At 37.2% G+C, this 22,129-nt stretch overlaps 1 protein-coding gene across 1 annotated transcript; it reads right to left on the bottom strand.

The window, feature by feature from the left end:
- Positions 1-314: 314 nt before the first annotated feature.
- Positions 315-22,123, bottom strand: CIR1 (corepressor interacting with RBPJ, CIR1). Its single transcript, XM_071434876.1, has 10 exons — positions 21,943-22,123; positions 20,923-21,017; positions 20,338-20,411; positions 19,084-19,097; positions 18,940-18,995; positions 18,570-18,618; positions 18,244-18,361; positions 5,038-5,144; positions 3,509-3,594; positions 315-1,860 (listed from the first exon to the last, which is right to left on the bottom strand). The coding sequence occupies exons 1-10, from the start codon at positions 22,012-22,014 to the stop codon at positions 1,134-1,136; spliced, it is 1,398 nt and encodes a 465-aa protein (XP_071290977.1). The 5' UTR covers positions 22,015-22,123; the 3' UTR covers positions 315-1,133.
- Positions 22,124-22,129: the final 6 nt, after the last annotated feature.

Raw genomic sequence — 22,129 nt, 5'->3', positions numbered from 1 at the left:
TGCACTTAAACGATAAGCCAGGTCACTTTCACCATGTATTATTATACTCTGTGCAGTGCTGAAAATCTTCTGAGTGAAGTGGAAGTGGACTGGTAATAAAAGATAGTCCCATTTGTCCTGTGAGTGAGGAGGGTAAGAAAGTTGCTGGAATACTGAGCACAGTGACTGTTTCACGTGTCCACTAATGAATGTGCTTCCATCTGCCATCCTGAAAGAGCAGAGAAGCCTTTCCTTTGCAATAAAAACCTTGTGAAGTGTTGCCTTGTGCATTTGTACTGACTCAGAACTCTGAAGAAGATGGCAATTATTACTGGTTTTAAAGAATAAGGTATTTTATTATGGAAGTTCATCTTCATAACAACATATGCAGAAAATGACTGACAGCCACTAAAAACACAAAAAGGTTCATGAAAACAAAAGGATGACTATTTACACTAACTTACTACCCCAAACAATGAAATACCTGAAGCAGTTGAGGCAGTAAATATTCCTTTCATGTCTTGAGAGATTATTGAACAATAACTTGACATTGTACTGACACATACCAACAGGGGTTCAAGATGTTTAGATAGCCCTGACCAAGCTGTACACTGCAGGAGGCCAGAAAATGTTGGCTATACACTTATGTGAACTATGTCTCTCTGTTGTTTTAACTCATAAAATTGATCTCTTACAGGGAACTTTAGGAAAAATGTTTCAGTATGAAAAAACCAAAACCCTCTACAAGACAATGCTTTGATATCTAAAGCAGTGATCTTATCCAGAACTATCTCAATTGCTTTCTCTGCTCCCCTCGCAGTTGCATCTAAACAGAAATCATAGATGAAACCAAGAGTATCACATACTGCTTTCAAATATTTTAAAATCCTAAAATCAAGTTTGTGAATTACTGCATGTATACAAGAGGTATTTGCCAATAAGCATATTTAGACAGTAAAAAAATACCTTAACGTTTATACCTAATTTACAAGTATTCCAACACAATAGAATTGAGCCATACACAAAGCTGTTGGCTCTGTGTAGGAAATGCTAGTTCCAGAGGCTGGAAAATGAACAGCAGTATGCAACTGAGCCCTTGTTGAAAGCTATTCATCAAAACCCAGAGAAGTTCTGGTTTGCACCTGTCCCCTATACTATCTATTTTTTTTCCTCTCTCTGCTTCTGCTTCTACTGCGTCTGCTCCTTTCTCTGTGTTCCACTTTACTGCACTTGTCCCCATGGCCTTCTCTACATTTTCCCCTCTCTCTGTGTACATCTGTGCTGGGGCTTCTGGTGTCCTTTTTCCTGTGCCGCTCTTCACCAGGGCTTTGACTTGGACTTCTTCTTATGTGCCTTTGCCTGCAACTGCTGTGATTTGAGCACGGGCTTCTCCTGCTCCCCTCATTCATGTTTTGGCTTCTACTATCCTTCTCCTTTCTTTCAGTGTCTCTCGTGTTCGTGCTATGGTATCTGCTTGTGGACTTTCTTTCCCCCTCACAGGAGTTCCATTTGTTGTTCTCTGCAGAACTATCTCGCTTTAAAAGCTTGTACTTCTCCCTGTCTTTGTCCTTGTTACCGTGACTACTGGAGAGATCTTCATAAAGTTTTTCCTTCCTCGTTTTTGCCTTTCCTTCTGAATCGCTGCTGCTGCTAGCCTCTGAAAACTTGTCTTTTTTTCTTTTCTTAGAATCCATCTTCTTTTGTGCTGCTTTATCTCTGCTGTCAGTCTCACTGTCACTGCTGCTTACTGAAGTCTCACTGGAGGATGAGGAAGAGGATCTCATCTTATGTTTCTTGTGTTTACTTTTGCTTTTTTTCTTTTGCTGCTTTTTCTTCTTTCTATCTTTCTTTTTCTTTTTCTTCTCTAGACGATCCAACTTCCTTTTGTTTTCAAAATAAAAGAGTGGCACAATCAGATATGTTAAGATATACTAGATTACAAAGTCATTGTCTTTGAAAGTTCACTACTTCTGATGACCTACACAGTAAATACATTCATTTTTATAAAAAAACATGGAATTCTTTTCCTTTTTCAGCAAAGTGTAATTTTAAAACTTCTAACCTGCATTACCCATAGTATGTAATCCCCAACTGCTCCCTCAAAACAGGAATAATATGATTTTTTAATTCTTTAATTTTCAAAAACATAAGTAAGAGATGTCAGTTTGGGCCTTGTAACTAGGAATAAAAACATTCAGTAGTGCTTTCTTCCTCCTTGTCAGGCTGCTCTGGAGACTTCAGAAAATCATTGCTGCTTTTGTTTGTGCATTTTAAAAAAGTATTTTGAAAACGAAAAAATGCAATTAGTATTCACTTTCAATTAATGATGAAAACTGAGACTAAAACATACGTCTTTGAGTTCTTTAGGCAAATAACAGATATTTCCAGTAACCTCTTTTTTCACAACTAGAAACTTATATTTTCTATCTGTAAATATACAATATTCCATCATGCTCATGCATACTATTCGACTACTTTCATGTAGTTTTTATTTTGCTTTCTGTATTTATGCTCAGAAAACCAGTGAGTGAATAGTGAAACTGCTGCCAGTGCATTAAAAAAATCCCTTCAGACTAATAAAGCCTAAAGGACCCAAATATTTACTAAACTTCAACTACTAAAATATAAAAGATTATAAAAATTTCAATGTGTTGGGCCAGCAGAAGTTCAAACAAAAATAACATTTTAGATTACTCTATCTACATACACATTCCTTACTTAAAAGGAACATAAAACACGTTGACTGTTTTCAGAGAATTATTACATATGTGAATACCATATGTACCTACCTACTACCTGCTTAGCCATTCACCTTTCCCCCCCTCCCCTTCCACTCCCCACATATGTGACATCTTTTATCCTAAAAGCTTGTTTCATCTCATGCCTCTATGGGATCTATCTGCCAGCAGTTAGTATTTTTCATTTTAAACATTTTGAGATTATTTCAGGATAACATTGCAAATGAAGAGAGAAAAAACGTATTAGTCACTTGGCACACAGCATCACTTGGATAAAAGCAAAGCATGGGAATGTCATTAACTCAGACCCACAGGGAGCAGTAAGCTGCAAGCCCTGACACAAGCACAGGGTGCAGCTGGGCCAGCCTTGGCTTTGGGGTACAGAGTCAGGTTCAGTTCAGCCACAGGGCAAAGATAAACTTTGTGAAGTTGTAAACCACTGAACAAGAGCACAGAATTTTTTATCACAAGAGAAGATACTGTAAACAACAGAGTGCAGAATAGTATTTTAAAATAGCAGCACAGCATCTCTAGTGAGCCAATTAGTATTTCAGTATCCCAGTTAAACTGGAAATGAGCCCCAGTCAAAGGCATCAAAATTAGATTAAAATAAAACAAGTTGGTTAAAAATCATGCAACATAATGCCATTTGTGGTCAAGTGTATGTTAAACTAAGCTGATTTTCTTCTGCACTGATGGTGCTAAATGGCACCAAAAAGTTACAGTGGCAATCATGGATGTAGTCAGAACTACTGGTGATACATATCCCCTCCACTAAGTACCAGACCTACCTTAGAAGTTTCTGTTTTTGTTTGGTTGATAATGATTTTAAAAATTCAACTTCTGGATCATCATCTCCTTCACTTGTAACAAACTCCTAGAAAAATGCAGTAAGACCTTAGCTTCTTATAGATAAAAACAATATATTCATTCAGATTTCTGTTTTAAAAGTGGTGCCCCTATATACCTTATTTTTGCATAGACACAAATATATTTGTATTACTAAGTCAGCCTCAGACACTGGTTAGAACAGAATACCCACTAGCAAGTGAAAAACCCCGACATTGTCTCTCAGAGCTGAGTAGGTGTTATAATGTGGGGGCTATACAACAGGAGTTATTACGAACACATGAAAAAATCACTGCTAGGGAAAGAAACATTTCTCAAATAGTTAATAAAAACGAGCTGATTTTGAAGCCCACGATTCCCCAGGATAAGTCACTCCATTGTTATCATGCTTGGATGAATAGGTAAGACACTAGTCCTGCTCAAACTCAGAGTAATTTAAGCAAATTACTTTTCTGTCTCGGTTTAGTCATTAGGAAAATGGGTAACACATCTACTTCACTGTTGTGTTATTAGTCTTTAAATGTGCACAAAGTCTTCTAGCAATGCAAAATACTGTAATCATATAATCTACATACAGTAACACAATCAGCAAAGCAAAACTGCTTTGAAGACCCTGAATTCCTCAAATTAAGTGCATCTGGTACACCACAGTTCTCCACAGCGATGTTTTTAATTTTAGCCATACTCAGAAGACGAAAGAAATAAAGATTAAAAAGCTCTTACACAGAAACCCCAGCACGCCTAACATAAAGCAAACATACCGATATCAATATTATTCATTTAACAGTGTCCACAGGCTACATTTTTGGGGGTACATAGCTTTTTTAAAGGCAAAGGCACATCTATCTGTGGCAACACAATGAACTGCTGATTTACTGAAGATTTCAAGACCAGCTTGTGGTCATCCCCTCTTTACTAGTGGTTTGACTATCCTGCCATATGAACAAAGGTTACTTCAAGGAGTGTATATTAATCTTTCATTTTACACTTTTATTCAAGCACCTCAATTAGTAATGTACTTTGAGCAGTCTAAGTAAAGGCAATTGAACCATTTTCACTCCCAGAAAAAAAAAAACTGGAACAATAGTGAATCAAGTAAAAAAAAAAACCCTTCAGATATAGCATTCCTGACAGTAATTATTTGTGCATACTGCCTCAAACTTCATCCAAAGGGCAGCACTGTATTACAAGTATGCAGCAAAAGCCCTAACCACCCCATTATGAAAAATTCAATTTCTAGTCACCCAGAAGAGGGATTTAATTTATTATATGTGGTTTAAAAAGAAGTAATTTGTGATTCACCATTCTGTATGAAACAAAGCTGGAAAACTAAGTTTTCTGACATTTTTCTACTGGTATAGCTCTTCAGCTTTCCTATGGATATGCATATTTGAAAACATTAAGTAACAATTCACAAGCAATCACATTTAGATTTACAGACATTTTCAGCTTACTGTTAAAAAGATATTACCTGTGATGGATCATTTGCGGTCAAGTTTCTCCCCAGTACATTTTGTTTCAGTGCAAACCCACTGTTTCTCATCTCCGCTATTAGCTCCGAGGGGTGCATTGATGGCCCTGTTCACAAAAATCACAGTTTGAATGTATCATTTATATCTCTCTACCTTTTTTGGACTCCACAGTAGGAATTCAGTTGAAGCTTTGTTAAGTAAAATCACAGCTAAATCAACTCAATAATCTTCTGCTGAGCAAATAATCAGATATGATTTTCTAAAACAGCAGTCTGAAGATTCAGAATGGAAAATAATTGCATTTTTCTTTAAGAACAAGGGGATTCTCTTATGTAACTTTGTCATGTTGAAAACAATATATTAGAAAAGTCTAGTAATATATTTTTATTATAGTCAAAAAGCAGAGGAGATCTAAATAAAGCATATGAAATAAGACTCAAGTACCTCCTCTCCTTTAAAACAATGAGATAATGCTCCTCTAATATGTCACTACTAACTCATTTTTCATAATGACACAAATCTTTTGAACTTCAGTGTAAAAAGTAACATTAGAAGAATACATACGGAATATAAAAACACATGAAAAGTATCCATGTCCTTACTTATTCTAGGGATTGCCAAATATATGTAGGTCTAGACTATTATCCCCTCAGAGATTTCTGGTTTTATTAGCTTAAAAAACATGCTATATTTTTCATTACGGTAGGTGTTGGCATTAGGCACATGATTTTTTCTTTGCAAGAATCTAACAAGGAGAAAAATATGTATTATGAATGTATTATAGATCATTCAGACTTGACTGCATAATTTACAAATCTTGTAACTCACTCTTATGCTTTAATTGAATCCCTGTGATCATCATAATGTTGTGTACTTGTCTGATTAGGTACTTTTCTTCACCCTAAATATTCACTCTCTTGTGAGGTCACTTTCAGTAAATTTCCTTCCCAGTTCCTTCACTAACCTTACTGACAATGAACTGTGTAAAGTAAATCTAAATTAAAAGGAATGTAAAACAGGGCATGGAGCACACATTCACTATTACTTCAGTAAACTACTGTAAATGATAAGATTAATTAGCCTTATGAAATGTACTGATTCTGCTCTGTGGTTAAAGTCTTTCTTAGTTGTAAGACTGATAAAACTCAGATTTTTAACACAGACAAGTAAGGAAAAATAAAGTGAGATTTTTGCTATAGAAAATATATGGAAAGTAATATAGCACTTTCTCAAAAGAAGGAACCTTTTTCTTAGTTTTCCTGTATAATATATTACATTACAGAAACAAACAGGTCTACATGTAAAGCAGGAAGAAATAAAACAAAACTCTGGAAATGGTTTAAGGAGCCCCTGCATTAATGACGTTCTTTTCACAAGTTCCTTATTTTTCCAGGCAAAAGAATTTTCAAATGAGATACCTTTTAGTCTTCCCTGGAGTTTACATTTTTCTTAAGTAGGGGGTTATTTCCCATCGCCTCTGTACTCTACACAAAGTGCTTTTTATTTTTATGTGTTATAGTGTAAGCTCACAATTAATGAAGGTGTATAGGCCCCAGTGTCTACATTTTGGCATATTTCAATTTTCACACCTTGGTGTGCTTGTCGAAATCTACTCTGGCTGGAACACCTACTGACAGAATTTGGCACCAGAAGAGGCCTTGATTTGAAAGTCCATATAAAACAGCCATACAATTCAGTCAAAAACCCTGTATGAGGAAGCCAAGTGGAGACAAAGCTGGAGACAAAGTGAGAGATTTCTCCACACCAAAAAATGAAAACACTTGACCAATTCAAGCCTAGAATACCTCTACTATTCAAAGGCACTTCCTCCCTATTATTCAAAGAGCCACTGCCTACAGAAGTAACTAAACTAACTTCTTAATTATTCCTCTTCAGTGCTTCAGCATTGTACACATTTTGGTGTGTATCCAGTACCTAATTGTTCTCATTAATGTGATTATATCAATAGAGAAATGCAACTTGTCCAAATCTACACAGCAAACTTGCTAAAGAACCAAGACAGAAGCCCTAACTTTGTGGGTCCCTATGAGGACTATGGTCAGAATTGAGACCAGAGGGACATGAAGGCACATTAGCCTTCAAAACCACAATTCAAAATTATTTTCCAGAAATAATGGCATTCTTTGTGCATAGCACAAAGAATTATGACAATGCAATTTTGGCATTCTTTGTGCATAGCATGGCAAGAGGCAAGCAAAATAATTTTTTATTTTTTAAGAAAAAGCATGTAATGAATGCTCAACACTGATTTTTGTGCATCTGTTTCCTTGTATATTAATGATGTCAGTGAGAAATTCATAGCTCCACCTACAGTATTTTAGCTGCTATCCATTATTACCATGATAAGGACAATTACCAAACTACTGTTATTCCTGTTTTGTGGACGTATACAAGCTGCATCAAATGCACCCACAAAAACTTGAGACTAAAGTTTTTTAATAAATAAATTACTCCTGTTTTGGTCCCCCTACAATTGTGAGGGAAACAGTCATTTAGGTTCAGCCAAGCTTGTGAGGAGATGCAAGAATCTCCAAGAAGCTTTATTAAGTATGCTATTTTTACTATAACTAAAGGTTTTAGAAAACACTAGGAAATGAGATTCAGAAAATAAACCAACCCCATAAATGGAAGTAGGGTCAAAACACAATCCTATTTCACAACTCTTGTGTGTGGAGACCAGCCAGGCATGCCATGGGCAGCTGTCCAGAGTGGTTGATTATAGAAGACACTTCCTTGCAGTATGGCATCTTTACAGTTTAAAAACCATTAACATTTCTGAGAGGATGAAACAGATTAACCTGCTTACACTTTTTTTTTTAACAATGATGCCACTGACCTCCTCAGAAGTTCTGCTGCCCAATGACAGCAAGACATCTGTAGAGACACAGTAGGGGAAAAACAATCTCTGATCTGGAAGTGCAAAGAGACTGTTTTCTACCTGGTTACAAGTCCAGGCCGATAAGTTCAATTAGGACATCATGTTTGACAATGACTGCACAGCTTAACTGCAAACCTCTATTACTGCCTACTTTCTGCAACGGAACAAGAATCAAGAAAATGTTAATTCTCATATAAACTCCTTTGCTTGGAATCAAAGGAATTAAATGCTTGGTGACTGTCTTTTCCCATCCATACCTCAACAGACTGCTTTTGATTTATATTTTAATGATGTTGATAAGCAGATGTGATTTTCTTTGAAATATCAGTGACAGGTTGAGGTCTCTCAGGATTCCTGGGCACAGCTATTTTATGTGACAGCACTGAGGTGTGTAACATGCTTCCTTTTGAGATGCTTTTTCACAGAGTTCTAAAAGATGCCTAAATCTGTGAGTAAACAATCACATTCTCATTTCCACATTATAAAATATAATAGGGGATTTCTCCTGGCTAATGTAAATGGGAGAGACAAAGCCTGTAAAAGAAACCCTAAAAACTGAACCTCACTTAACAGAGATTTGAAAGCAGCAACTTCTCCAGAGTGTCCTTGGCTTCCCTATTAAGCAGTTAAAGCTTAAACCTTGATGCCAGCAGGTTGCCTGGTAACCCAAAGTGGTAAATCTTTTCAGCCTGCCTTTGGCTTATGACCACAGTTGTGTCTTCACCCTCCACGACCATCAGAGAAAGCAGTACTGGGTATACCTGGCAGCCCTATGCTCCTGCTGAGTCATTAACAGTGAAACAGATGGTAGGACTGAGCTGAGAGGCTCTCAGTTGGCTAAAATCTTTGGCTATGATGATAGCTTATTATTCTTGAACAGCACCCATCACTTGCAGACTCACTCATCAGGCACAAAAATCCTTTAAGTGTTATGAAAATCAAACTCCTCATACAGGCATTCCTTACAGACTTGTGAGACAGCCTGAGAAGAAGCCACCTCTGTGACCTCATGCAGGTGAAAACATCCTGAGATATTATACCATGAGCTGGCAGAACTTTAGATACAGGCATCTGATAAAAATAGCTGATTGCTACAACTTCTGACAACTAGTCCCTCAGCATTCTTTCATCAGCAAACTAAAAATAAGTTCAAAGTTACAATGTTCCATCATCTGTTTCTTATTCTTCCTGAAACAAGTCAAATAAAGTACCTTGCTATTTTTGAATATGACTGTTAAGGTTATTTTCTGAAATTTGCATTTTGATAGGAAAAAAAAAGAAAAGGGAAAAAAAGATCTTTAAAAACCTTCCCTGATGCTACTCAGCTAAAACTAAACCATTTACCTGCTTTAGAACTAATTCATAGTCTTGGAAAAACTTTTTGTCATATAGCATGACTAACTGCTTGTGAATGTGACATTTATTTTTATGCATTAAGACAACTGACAACTTCTTATATTTTCTGTAGTTACAAGTACTTAACATTATAGAAGGGCTTGCACAAAAAAGTCTCCATCCTTAAATAGTTATAGATTTTTAAAGGGTTTTTTTTTGGCTACTGCAATTCTCAAGAAATAAATGTTGTCATGCAAAGAGGTTACAGTTTCTTCCTGCTTCTTACTTTCCACAGAAATTCTTGCTGTACTAATTCTAATTCTCTCTGTTATCTTCTGTTCAAGATACTATTTAAGGATACAATTTAGATAGCTCAGCTGACTCAAAGAGTTGGGGCACAAAATTCAAAACATACAATGAAGTGTGAAGATCCGAGTCTTCACAAAGCGCGACCCGAGAACAACCTTAGCTTGACAGCTTTTGGGGCATCTCTATAATACTTGTAAAATTACATAAACAAAAGAGATGTAACTATTTCAATATATATCAATTACACTGGATTGCAGAAGAATATCATATTAAGATTTCCATAACATATTGTAAATTTGCTTTTTTAGAACAAGGAGCACTCCCAATTTCTCATCACATAACTGACATGAATTAACAGAATCAGTTCTGCTTCTATTAAGCCATCAGGAAGGGAATACAGTTCTGGATTTCAATTACTTAAGTGCCTGCCTTACAGCAAGCTCTTCCTGCCCCACACCTGTCCCAGAAACCAGAGAAACCTATAGCTGCAATAAATTTCTGTTCTGTCTGTACTTCTCTTGATGCTACAAATGCAGAGGGCATGCAAGACTCTTGTTTCCAGAATGTTTTTTTTCCCTAGGAAGCACGGGCACCCTTAGGAGAGCAATGCCAGCTGTAACACACCATCTAGCAGGCCTCCATTACAACCCACAAAGCACATTTTTTCTAATTATTCAATATGAGGGAGCAGTATGCTAAAACACTTTGTCATGACTCTTGTGATTAAATACCACATTTTCTGCAATAGCTTCAGTGGCGGTGAGGACAGACCATCATGTTACGCTTGCCAGTATCACAAAAAATAGCAGTTTTACTTCCACCTACCCATGATGCAGAGTCTTGACAATATTTGCCCAATTTACTGATAAAAGCTTTCACTACTGTCACCAGTGCAGATAAGCAAACTGAATTATTCTTTACAATCAATCAAGTTTTAAATGGATTTTTATAGTGGAATATAAATGGAAAGCAAAGACATAAGAAACAATAACACTGTAATCTTTGGCAGGGGAGATGACAGTAAGCAGTTGTACTTACATTTTGGCTGCAGTTACAGAACTATATGATATTTAACATTGTATGTTTTGTTTTGTATTCTATGTATTGTTACAAAATTAAATAGAGTACACTATTAAATAGAGTACACTATATAAAAGTAACTGGAAAATGGTAGAAAATACTGGAAAAAGTAGGTTCTTCATGGTGTCATTTTAATTGCAACTATTTACCTTTATTTTAACTACTGCTGATTTTGCATATCATCAAAACAGTATTTAGAATATGGCTTTTAGAACAAGCTTTTCTCTCTTTCTGAAAATGTGTTCTGGCATGGGATATCTTTTAGTTTACAAATGTGATCATTTTAATCTAAAAACATCACCATCATCACACCATCACACTTCTGACTTGTAAGAGAGGTAATTCACATGAAAACATAAACATAGCACACTTGTGTATCTGCTGTCAATTTGCCAGTATATGTCATGGTCAGTAAACTCCATGCTACCATGCTTAAAGCTTAATTTATGAATCAAGGACAAGATACTCTCAAGGTTTCCCTTTTATTGCTACACATTTTTTGTTAGCAAAGTAGGCCTAAAGCATGCTGTCACCATCCTTTCTTCTAGGCAGCCTGGACCATGTGAGGCCATAACTCCTCTAAACTGCAATTTATTTATGGTTTTCTACACATCAGTGGTACTAAAGCCATGCTTTGCTGTGGAAAAATAGATAAATAAATACCTGCAGAGTACAAAAACACCTCTTTTGAATTAACTAGGTTTTAGAAAATATTCTGATGGTGGGTTTCAGTCTAGCACACAACCACATGAAGGATAAATATACTCTGAATGCAGAATGCCACCTGTTTTGGGTAGTAGCAAAGACATAAACTATGATACAATGCTTTTTAGGTCTTGCTTTAAAAGAGAAATTAACTTTAAAATTAGAATAGACAGTTGTGTCAATACATCCATATACTTTCTTGTTCTGTCCATCGAGTTTTCTATGGCTTTTGTTAATATGGAAATTGAGCAAAAATGGAAAAAAATTACAGATTGAGCTTAATCACACTCCATAGTCTCTGAACTTTTACTGAGGTTGTGATAGAGATGAGAGTAGGCACTTATTTTATCTACAGGACAAAGAACTATAATCAAAACTATGTGATCATGACACACAGTAAGTTCATGCTGCCTCCACTAATTCAGAATCAATCATCTTTTACTGATAATTTTTTCATCTATTTCAGAGATGAGTGCATTCAGACCATATTTACACTTCAAAGCAACTGCTGCAGTTGGCATTGAGAGAAATCAATGACTAAAACCTCTGGCTTTTAATTAGCTCTTCTTCAGAGGGCCTGCAGTTTAACTGTATTTAACACTTTAGCACAGATTTTCGGTGTAATTTGCCATGCTTTTGTGATATGGTATTTCAGAGAAACCTGAGTTTCCTTTTTACTTTTTTGGAGTAGTAAAAGCCATTTAATATTATCAAACTGCTATTGGAATCCATATTTATCACTTGCTAAGCACAAGATTTCTAATAGAATCTGTATTTTATGCATTCACAACAAATACCAAGGCTTTTGAAACATAAATGGAGGATTATTCTAAAATGTGACAGTTCTTAAACTATGTGAAGATTTAGTTAAGGTTCCTACTGTTCACAATCAAAGGTCTCAGCTGCAGATCATAAAGGAAGGTTTCACACACTGTACGTTTCTACAGATGACCATTTATACAAATATTCACAGTTAATATATTCAAATACCTTTTCTTGGTTATGACAAATTCAAAAGGACATTTTAAAAAATTCCTGCATTCCCAATACAATGCAGACTTTTCTCTGTTGGGAAAAAAGGTACCGTATTTGTCACCAGGAAACTGCAGTGAGATGCAGACATAATGCAACATAAACATAGATTTCATTTTTTGCTGTCTCCACCTGGCTGGTAATTTCCATGATTACTCTGGAAAGGTATTTCACCTAAAGGCTTAAGATCAGTGGAGCACACTAAGTCACAGACAGATGGAAACAATGCCCACACTTAGTTTAGGGGCACTCAGGAGATGAAAAGAGAGGGTGCAAACCCCAGAACTGGGTAGTGAGTCTTTAGAAGGCTGCACCTGCACAGCTACACCTGGAGTGGCTTTCTCTTGTTAGACCATAAGACACTAGATACACATACACAGAGCTCCATTAGAATTTTACCTTAATTTGCCTGAATTTTCTGGAAGGTAAGCACTTTACAGTACTTTTTCCTTAGTAATTCCACAGCATGGCTCACATATAGAGCCAGTCAGCTGTAAAAAATGCAAAGTAGTCCACAGCAGAGGAGGATGCCCAGCACTCTCCAGGCTTAGCTTTCATAGGCCAAGAGTGCAAGAACATCTTTTAGCCTTACCATCCCACTTCTAACTATGCTGTTCATAAAATTGGAGACACTAGCCTCACTTCCTAAGATAGTATACCTTTCTTCATAAAAAAGGAACAGATACTGGGTTCCTTGTTCTAAAAACCATATAATAAAAGTTGTAAGCATTCAAGCTTTCATAGCTTTTCAGTAATCCCTACCCCATCTGCCCAAACCATCATTGAACAGGATAGATTGTTTGCAGGAAAGAAGGGAAAGGAAAAAAAAATTCAGTTTGTCTTAACTTCACCTGACCAAGAAAGTCACAGGCAATTTTGAAGTGAAATAACAGTATTACTTCAAAACACTTTGCACAGGACACCTAATGATCTCTGTTCCAATCAAGTTAATGGCTTTTCAGGATTCACAAAAAAAAACCTCACAAACCCCAACAGATGCTCCTGGTTAATGATGAGAAAGGATTGTAAAAACAGGCAAACTTTGAGATGCTAGTGAGCTGGTTTTTATGCTGGTATACATTCTGTATTTTCTACATGCATATATACACAGTGGCACGTAAAGTCAGAAGCACAACTGGTATTTTCATCTGGAATGAACTTTGAAAGTTAGGATTTTATCAGTAAAACACTCTGTAAATCAGTTTAGCCTAAAGAAGCATTTTGATTGCCTAATTTACCTTTGTAAAGGAGAAGCAAATCTTCTAAGTTGGTCTCTGTAAGCCTCACAGCTGGAACATTGGAACACTACTTTGCAGTTTTCAGTGATCAAAGTTACTTTATATCTAAAACTAAGAATTTCATAATAGAAATAATGCAACACCAGGGGGTGCAGTTATCATGCAATAATTACACTCCTGGGAGATTACAGACAAGGCTGTACCCCAGGGGTGTGATTATCCCATGATAACCACATCCACTGAAATTGCCTTATTGAAAAAATAATCTCCAGTCACTGGTGAGATATTATTCAATAGGTGCTTTTTAATGGTAAGATTATTTTTTTTTTGTATGAATTACCAGCTAGATTAGTAAAATGGTCCCAGAAGCAAAAAAAACAAGCCACCATGCCCAAGGTAAGGAACTGATTGTACCTATTTTTGTTTGCTGAAGCAATGCAATGTATGTCAGATCTTGAAAGACAGCAGAAGACAGTTCTGTGCCACAGACACCCTCTGCTCTGCAGCGGTCTCACTGGAGGAAAATGAAGGCTGTGACTGGTCTTTGCACACAAAATATTCAACACCAAATCCGACACAGCAATTGCCAACCAGTTTTGTGTGTCAAGAGGAACATTACAGTGTAGTCTTCACATCACATTAGAAGACAGCTATTCTTCTGCTGAAATTACAGAATCACAGCTTATAGGATTTATGGGAAAGAAAAAGCCTATATTGGACATGATGGGGGTGGGGAAAAAAATCTTGGTTAATAATTCTTCTTTTTCCCTATGGAGAAACAGAGCAGGAACTTTAGCTAAGTCAACTAAATCAGACATGAGTTTCACTTTCATTTATTTGCAGTCAAATGTTTCCTTTGATGCTGAAAAAAATAATGAGTCCAAACAAGACATTTGTTTAACTCTTTCTGAAGCAGGAATAAATTAGAACAAAACAAAAACTGAATTTGTATCGAGGCCTGCTACAAATCTTTGACAGGGAAGCCAGACCATTTGTTAAAACCTACTTCTGCAGAAATTAGTGATGCAGTGTCCTTAGCACACCAGATTCAGAACCATGAAGCCCAATGCTCCCACAGCCTGACTGGGCAGAGATTCATCACCAGCCAGGATGCTCAGCAGCACATGGACCAGAGCCTTCCAGCACTGTGCTGATGCATGGTGTGCCCTAGCAAGGGAGAGTATTTGCAAAGTTGGAAGAATTCTAACCTAAATTTAGCTAGGGTAACTACCACGCACTGCCAAAAAAAAATTATTCCACTCAATTTGCATGAAAAGGATGTAAGATTGACTTCTATTAGGATGAAATGATTATAAATCAGAAGAAATAAAGCACTACCAAGTAAGTTAACTTCAAAGCAATAGAGCTCTTTACTAAGAAAGAGTATTAAAAAAATCCAAATATTTGCTCTTAAAAAAAATGTTTAGTTATTTAGAACTTAAATTTGGTTCTTATAATACAATTAATTTCATAAACTAATTGGAATTCTTGTACATTGACTACTGTACTAAAATCTTCCTCGTTATATCTGTATTTCTTAGCTGTACCCCCTTTCATTGATGAGGCGATATTTATATTTCAATTTCCTGAAACACCAGCTAGAAAGAAGTTCACCACTACTTTCTAAACGTGCCAATACTTCCTAACCTTTGAAAATACTATATGCTCTAATAATTTAGCCAAACGTTTTTCAACTTTTTGAGAGTTCATTGCAAATGTGTTTTTACACATTAAGTTATTAAAAAGTCCAGTCAAATAAATTTAGCACACATCCCAGACCTGCTGTATACTACCAGTAATCCCTGCCTATCCTTGAAATCCCTATTCACTGCTCTGTTCAGAGACGTGTTTTAACCTCTACATTTTAGAAATGAACAAACAGCTTCAGAAAAATTGAACGAACTCTACCTTACCTTAGAAGCCAAGTAGTTTTGCACTTTTTTTTTTCCTGTTGCTGACAACCACAAGAAATGAAAACTGTGGACTATTTCCATGGTTTTTACCAGCTTTCTAAGCATGAAGAGACATGTGGAGGAGGGGGTGCTTGGGAAGCAATTGATGTGCAATTCAACTTGTTTCAAGTGCAAAGGACTTTTTTAAATCATCAGTTCACAAAACACAGAACAGTTTCATAAAAGGATGATCTCATTAAAAGTCTCTGTCCCTTCCAAAGTAGTTTTTTCTGGAGTTCTAGCCATTGCCTGGACATTTTTGCAGTACTACAAAGCAATAAAAATTAATCAAGAATTTAGTCTAGAAAGCAGCTTAGGAGTGCATGCAATTACTGATAAAGAGAAGCAGGAAGAAAGAGAGCTTGAGGAGGTGTATTGCACAGAGCAACAGAAGAAGGTTTTTGGAGGTGGAAAGAGATGCAGCAGAACCAGCTGTGGATCTGCAGCACTGTAACAACTGGGCTGAACTCTCATCAATGCAAAGAAATTGCTCCCATCCCAGCCAACACAGGACTACTGTCAGGGTTTCAACAACAACAAAAAACCTCATACTTTTTTAAAAAATATGTGGCATACACTTTAGCATACCATGTGGATGAATTATGAGTCTTAACAGAAGCAGTGAATTCAAGAATTTGTGTTGTCACTTAACTGCAGTGCTTCATTTACACATATTTCCAGAAGTCATCTAAGGAGTGTAACTTAACTTATTATTAAATCAGATGAAATTTTAGAAAAGTTGATGAAAGGTTTGTATTCCTGAGGCTAGAAAAAGCAGACAACCTTTTATTTGATATTGTAATTAATATTACTACTTTCTCTAAGCCTTGTATTTGCTATTAAATCAAGAACTTTAAGCTTTACCTACAGTGTTCTTACATAGTTTCCCTGAAAGAAAGAGAAAGTAGCAGTATCATTACAGCTGACTATTCAAATTCAAGAACAGCTTCTTACAAATTATATATACAAATCCTGATCTGTCGCCCACCCCTACTCCCTAAAAATCCTTCCTCAGCCTACAAGAGTCTAAGCTCAGCATAGCAAACTGTCTTCTAAGTTCCAGAGTTGAAAATGAGAGGGCACTGGCACAGTCTGAGAACATCTAAGTACTTTTATACCATTTTCCTTCCTGCAAAATTCATTATATATGCTACATGCTTTCTTTAGGCTTTGAACGATGGTTTGAAAAGCCATCTGGGGGACATCTCTTCAAGTGGGATACACCCACAGCAGTCAAACGTTGCCTACACCTATACAGATAGTTCAGTAAGGTTTGAAACAAGCAGTTATTCTTCTACTGACACTGCAGTGTCTGTATTACACTGGAACGAATAATAAGGAATGCATATCAGGTTTGTGCAAGCACAAACAAGTAATTTCTGCTTTTTCAACCAAACACCCCTAAAACTGACCCACATCATTTGAACTGAGGTATGGATACTGAGTTCTGTAGCACAAAAGCATCTCTGACATGCAAGAGCTGCACAATATAATTCTACCACCAACAAATGCTCTAAGCACAGTTTTTTTCTAAGATAAGACTCATGCAAGAAAGTGATTTAACTTTATAACCAACTGAACAGAAAGGCTGAGCAAGTCAACTACAGGATGAGTAATACAATGGCATAATCATCAGACAATGCCTCAAAAGACAGGAGAATAAGGGCCACCATTTCCTTTAACTCAACTCTTCTAGGCCTCATCCCAAAGAAACTATGTATCTATGTGACCCAAATCTGAAAAACAAGCTTGTTGGTAGCCTAAATACTTAACAAAACTAAGAGCTGCTTCATGAAACAGATAATCTGAAAGAAGACAGAAGAAAAGCAGAAACCATGGAGAGTGTGCAAATCAATGTAATGGTATCCCTGCAAAACCCAATACACAACAGGTGACTTTAGAGCACAGCACAGCAAGGCTGAAAACTCATCCATGCTACCTGATGTTTTTTTTAACATGCCCCAGTTTTAAGAAAATTCAAAGCATTACAACTTCGGTTAACTCACAGAAAAAAAATGTACTGTAGGTAAAAAAAAATATTCAATTTGAATGTTTATACCCACTTCTTCAAGCATAATCTAGCATTAACTGCTGTGTGACTTCAAGTAACAGGAGAGCTAATAGAAGAAAGAAAATTGTAGCTCGAGAAGCAAAAAGAAGTCAGATGAAGGGAAACCAGACATTTGGAAATCTAGGTTTCAATTGCTTATCCACTTATACAATTGCATTTAAAAAAAAAGCCCACAAACGCCTCCTTTTTACCAAGAGATTAACAAAGATATAATGATATATTCCATCTTATCTAAGCAGTTTGCTTAAATCTGAACTGACACAGTCTGTGTCAATCCATTCATTTTTTTTGTGACATAAATTTTGTCATTCTGATCTAAAGTCTCATTGTAGCTTCTCAGTTTTAGGCATGGATAGGATCAAAGCAATACAGAATCTTTTTAAAATGTGTTATTAATTAGAAGATTAGGTCCCTGCAATATGAAATAACTAACTCAAACTTGTGGAGCCTACATTTGGAATTCACTGTTTTCCAGATTTCATCAACTCTCTGAAATATGATAAACTTAAGCCTTCTAAAATTAAACATGATAAGCTCCCTCCATATTTGTCTAACCAGAACTTTAAAAGCCATTCACTGCCTACCTGAACCATCGCTGGAGACTGAACTTGCATTGATTCCAGAGAGGCCAAACAAGGGACATTCTCGATCAGTGTTTATATGACCCCACTTGTGGCATTTAATGCATCTCACATTCCGCACCTAAAGGCAACAAAGCCAATTGACATCATTTAGTCACCAATGTAGCTGAACGTTTACAGAAATCTCTGTGTCATTAGGCATAAGAGAAGCCTTCAAACCCACTGAAAAAGAGGTGACAAAATTAAGAGAGTCCATGTGAAAGTTCTGCAGTCATACAACATTTGAAATACACCCCAGGCACCCACAGAACGAAATGTGTGTAACTTGCCTGGATACCAAAGGGCTGATCTCTGATATTCATATCATCCTTAGCGTATCTGTACACAAACACAAGAGAAAACAAATACTCCATTCACTACTATTTTTTAAAAGACATCATATACAAAACTACCTTTTGTTGATAAGTGTGCACCCATTTCAGAGGTATAATTCCTGTAAACGTTGTTTTTAATGCGTTTTCAAATATGGATGTAAAAACCAAATGAAAATAAAGCTACGCTGGAAATAGTTCCAGGTTAACAGGTTTTCCTAATGAAGTGTTAGGACATGACAAGATCACACAAGTGACCTGCTCAAAAATAGAACAGGGGAAAAAAGGGACAAAAAGAAAAGTATATGAAAAAATCCAGATATCTTACTTTTCTCGAGGAGCAACTTTTTGCCATTCAAATTTGTATTCTGTCTCTCCTTCTTGCTATAAAACAGAGAACATGGTAAGTTTGAAGTTTTTCAGAACTTAAGCAAGCAAGAAGAACACGTAAAGAAATAATGTAATGAAATACCTCTTTTGTTTCCTCTTTGAATTTTCAGGAAGCATGCAAAGAAAATAAATGATGCATTAATTATATATGTAAAATCCAGATGGTGTTCCCCCCCAAGCTAAAGAAAAAACATTTTATGGTTTATACTAATCAATAGTGCAAATACTCAGGAAGTAGCTTTATATAAATAGAGTGCACTTACAAATAACCAGCCTCTAGTATATAGCTTTAAATCCTGTAAATCCAGAATCACCTTCTAAAACTATGCTGGCTTGTTACACAAATAAAAACTTCACTTTTTGCAAGAGTAGCAACAATACTTATTTTTAAGATATTAAAAAGAAAATTTAGCAATAATTGCTACTTTGAAATTCCATTTCCTCTAAGCTTAAGAGATTACTATTAGAGCCTCTAAAGTAAAATAATTGCAAAACCTGGTCTACAAGAACGAGTCTATCCAAGCATTTCCAAGTGATTTCATGCAAATGGGAAAGATGCATTTTAAAGGGAACAAACACATTTTCTCTTAGAGGAAATAGATTTTCTTAGTTTTTCACTTACGTTCAGATCTTGTTAAAATTAAGGGATTGATATGAGTGTCCACCAGGTATTTAGAAACTTCCATTTATGACACTACTAAGCAGTCATAGATTCACCAGACACAGGTCAGGCAGCACTTTTGACTACTGAATTTCAGCATTCATTATTTTTGTAACTTCTGATAATTAATTTCTTGCTCTGGTATTTCCTATGTTTGACAAGCATCAAGCTGAATTATGGGCATAACTTTTAAACAAAAGCAACCTGCTATTTCTGTAAAGGAGAGCAGGCCAAAATACAGGTTTGTGTTGTCTGAGTCATTGCCCTGGTAAGGTCCAGTCCTCCTCATTGTAATTGGCTAAAGAAGCATCCTTGGTTGAGGACAGAATTTATGGTGTTGCCTGGAAAGATATTTATCTGGTCTTCTCTTCACATTGAACTGTTGCTTAAAAAACCCCCAGCCATTCTTTTTGAAAGAAATTAAAGCTTTGTGAGATCAAAATTATTACACACTCTACACTCTATATATAGATATATACATATATATATATATACACACACACACATATACATATCTATCTAGCATAATCTCACAGAAAGAATTAAAAAAATCACACATCCTATCATTATCTCACCATGAACATGTTATTTTAAAATAAAATACATTGTGTGTGTTTCTTCAGAAGGTTTTTAATTTTGCAGTACTATCTGCCCACAATCAGGAAATTGCAATACCTTTCTTTGCTCCAGGTGGGGCCTCATACATGAAATTAAGACCATTCTTCACACGCTCATCACCCATAAGCAACCTAAATAAAAAGGGTAGTTGGAGTGTTACACACAAAACAGTCACATTGGTAACATCACAAAAAAACCCCACCCGTATGAAAGTGTTGGGATAACTAGCATTTTTTCATTTGTTAACGTGAGTAACAAAATCTGAATATCAAAAAACCTGAGAGACGAGTCAATGACTTTGCATGGTCCACTGTGTACAAAAATCACACATTTCAATCTCAGCTGAAAAGTAGTATGAAAAGTAGTTATGAAAAACAGATTTCTGTGTGATACAAATGTATTATTATTCGAGGTTACTGACTGTTCTGTGAAACGTAACATATTTGTAATTAATCAGAAGACAGGCACAAACCACTAAAGAAGTTCTTGCGACTTCTGCTTAATCAGATATCACTTAATGAATCACTGCCCTCTACTACTATGGTCAATGGAGACAGTACTTCAAATTGGTCACAGCAATATCACCTGCACTACCATGAAAAGAAGACAGGAGGAAGAAGGGAGCAATCTACCAATTCTCACCTATTATCATAGGATTCCTGTTCTTTCAGATACTGTTGCATTAATTCTTCTTGTTTCTTCTTATCGTATGAGATTTTCTGTTCTGCCATCCATACCTAATTAAAATAATTAAGCTTCCACTTAAATACAAATACTATTACAAAATATATGAGTGCATAAATAACTAGTTTACCCAATTGAAAATGCTTAACAAGGGATGATCACCATTCTAATCGCATAAAATACATTATTTTCATCCAGTATTTTAATAAATGAACTTCCCACAGCACTAATTTTGAGAAACTTCAAGTTCCAACAACACTTACACGCGGAAAAGACAGGAGAAAATTTGCAAGCTCAAAGGGAAAAGTAGGCTCAGAAGACACCGTGTGGGTGCCACTGTCTTCCCTGCAGCGACCCTTGCTTGGTGAAGTCTCGGCAGACCGCAAGCCCCAGGGCCCCTCGGGGGCTCCTGGCATGGGCCACGGTCTGGAGAGGGCATCTGCACCCAGCTCAGGCAAGGTATGAAATACTGGGAAAACATGGGCACATCGGGACAGGTGGGCTTTTCCTGGACGGGCTACAGCGCCTATTTGTTCTGAGAATCAGGTGTTGAAAAGCCCAAGCCAGAAAAATGCGACAGTCATACACACCTGGGAACAAGAAAACCCGAAGCTTCAAGTATTTCTTAACTATTTCGCTGCCTCCTCCTTCCTCTGTGCCCCACCCCCGGTGCCACCCCAGGGAGGTGAGGAGCCCTGCTCGGTGCTCAGTGCCACCCCAGGGAGGTGAGGAGCCCTGCTCGGTGCCACCCCAGGCAGGTGAGGAGCCCTGCTCGGTGCTCGGTGCCACCCCAGGGAGGTGAGGAGCCCCAGCCTCGGTGCCACCCCAGGGAGGTGAGGAGCCCTGCTCGGTGCCACCCCAGGCAGGTGAGGAGCCCTGCTCGGTGCTCGGTACCACGCCAGGGAGGTGAGGAGCACTGCTCAGGCCGCTGCAGTACCGGCAACCCGTCTCCGCCGTGGCACCCCCGGCCCCCCTCACCTTCTTGATGTTGGACTTGGAGGCGGGGTGAAAATCCTTCTTGCACATGAAGTTGGCGAACGACTTCCCCATGGCGGCGCCGGCGGATAGGGAGCCGCCGGCCCCCACACGAACAGGCACAAGAACAGGCACAGGGACAGCGGCGCTCGGGGCCGGCCTTGGCCGGGCCTTCCGGGTCGGCGGGCGG

The sequence above is a fragment of the Agelaius tricolor genome, unplaced genomic scaffold (assembly GCF_023055355.1).
Source record: "Agelaius tricolor isolate 1412-34295 unplaced genomic scaffold, bAgeTri1.0.p SCAF_10, whole genome shotgun sequence".
NCBI classification, from domain to species: domain Eukaryota; kingdom Metazoa; phylum Chordata; class Aves; order Passeriformes; family Icteridae; genus Agelaius; species Agelaius tricolor.
Note: the sequence above shows the minus strand (reverse complement) of the source record. Positions and strands in the feature narration are given on the sequence as shown.

Bases quoted from the DNA above. Each gene is read 5' to 3' on its own strand.
- CIR1 (XM_071434876.1), bottom strand. From the start codon at position 22,014: ATGGGGAAGTCGTTCGCCAACTTCATGTGCAAGAAGGATTTTCACCCC. The intron at 18,362-18,569 runs GCAAGTTACACA...TGTTGCCTTTAG, and splicing joins ATCAGCCCTTTGGTATCCAG to GTGCGGAATGTGAGATGCAT. The intron at 5,145-18,243 runs GTAGGCAGTGAA...TTTTGTGAACAG, and splicing joins AGTCTCCAGCGATGGTTCAG to GGCCATCAATGCACCCCTCG.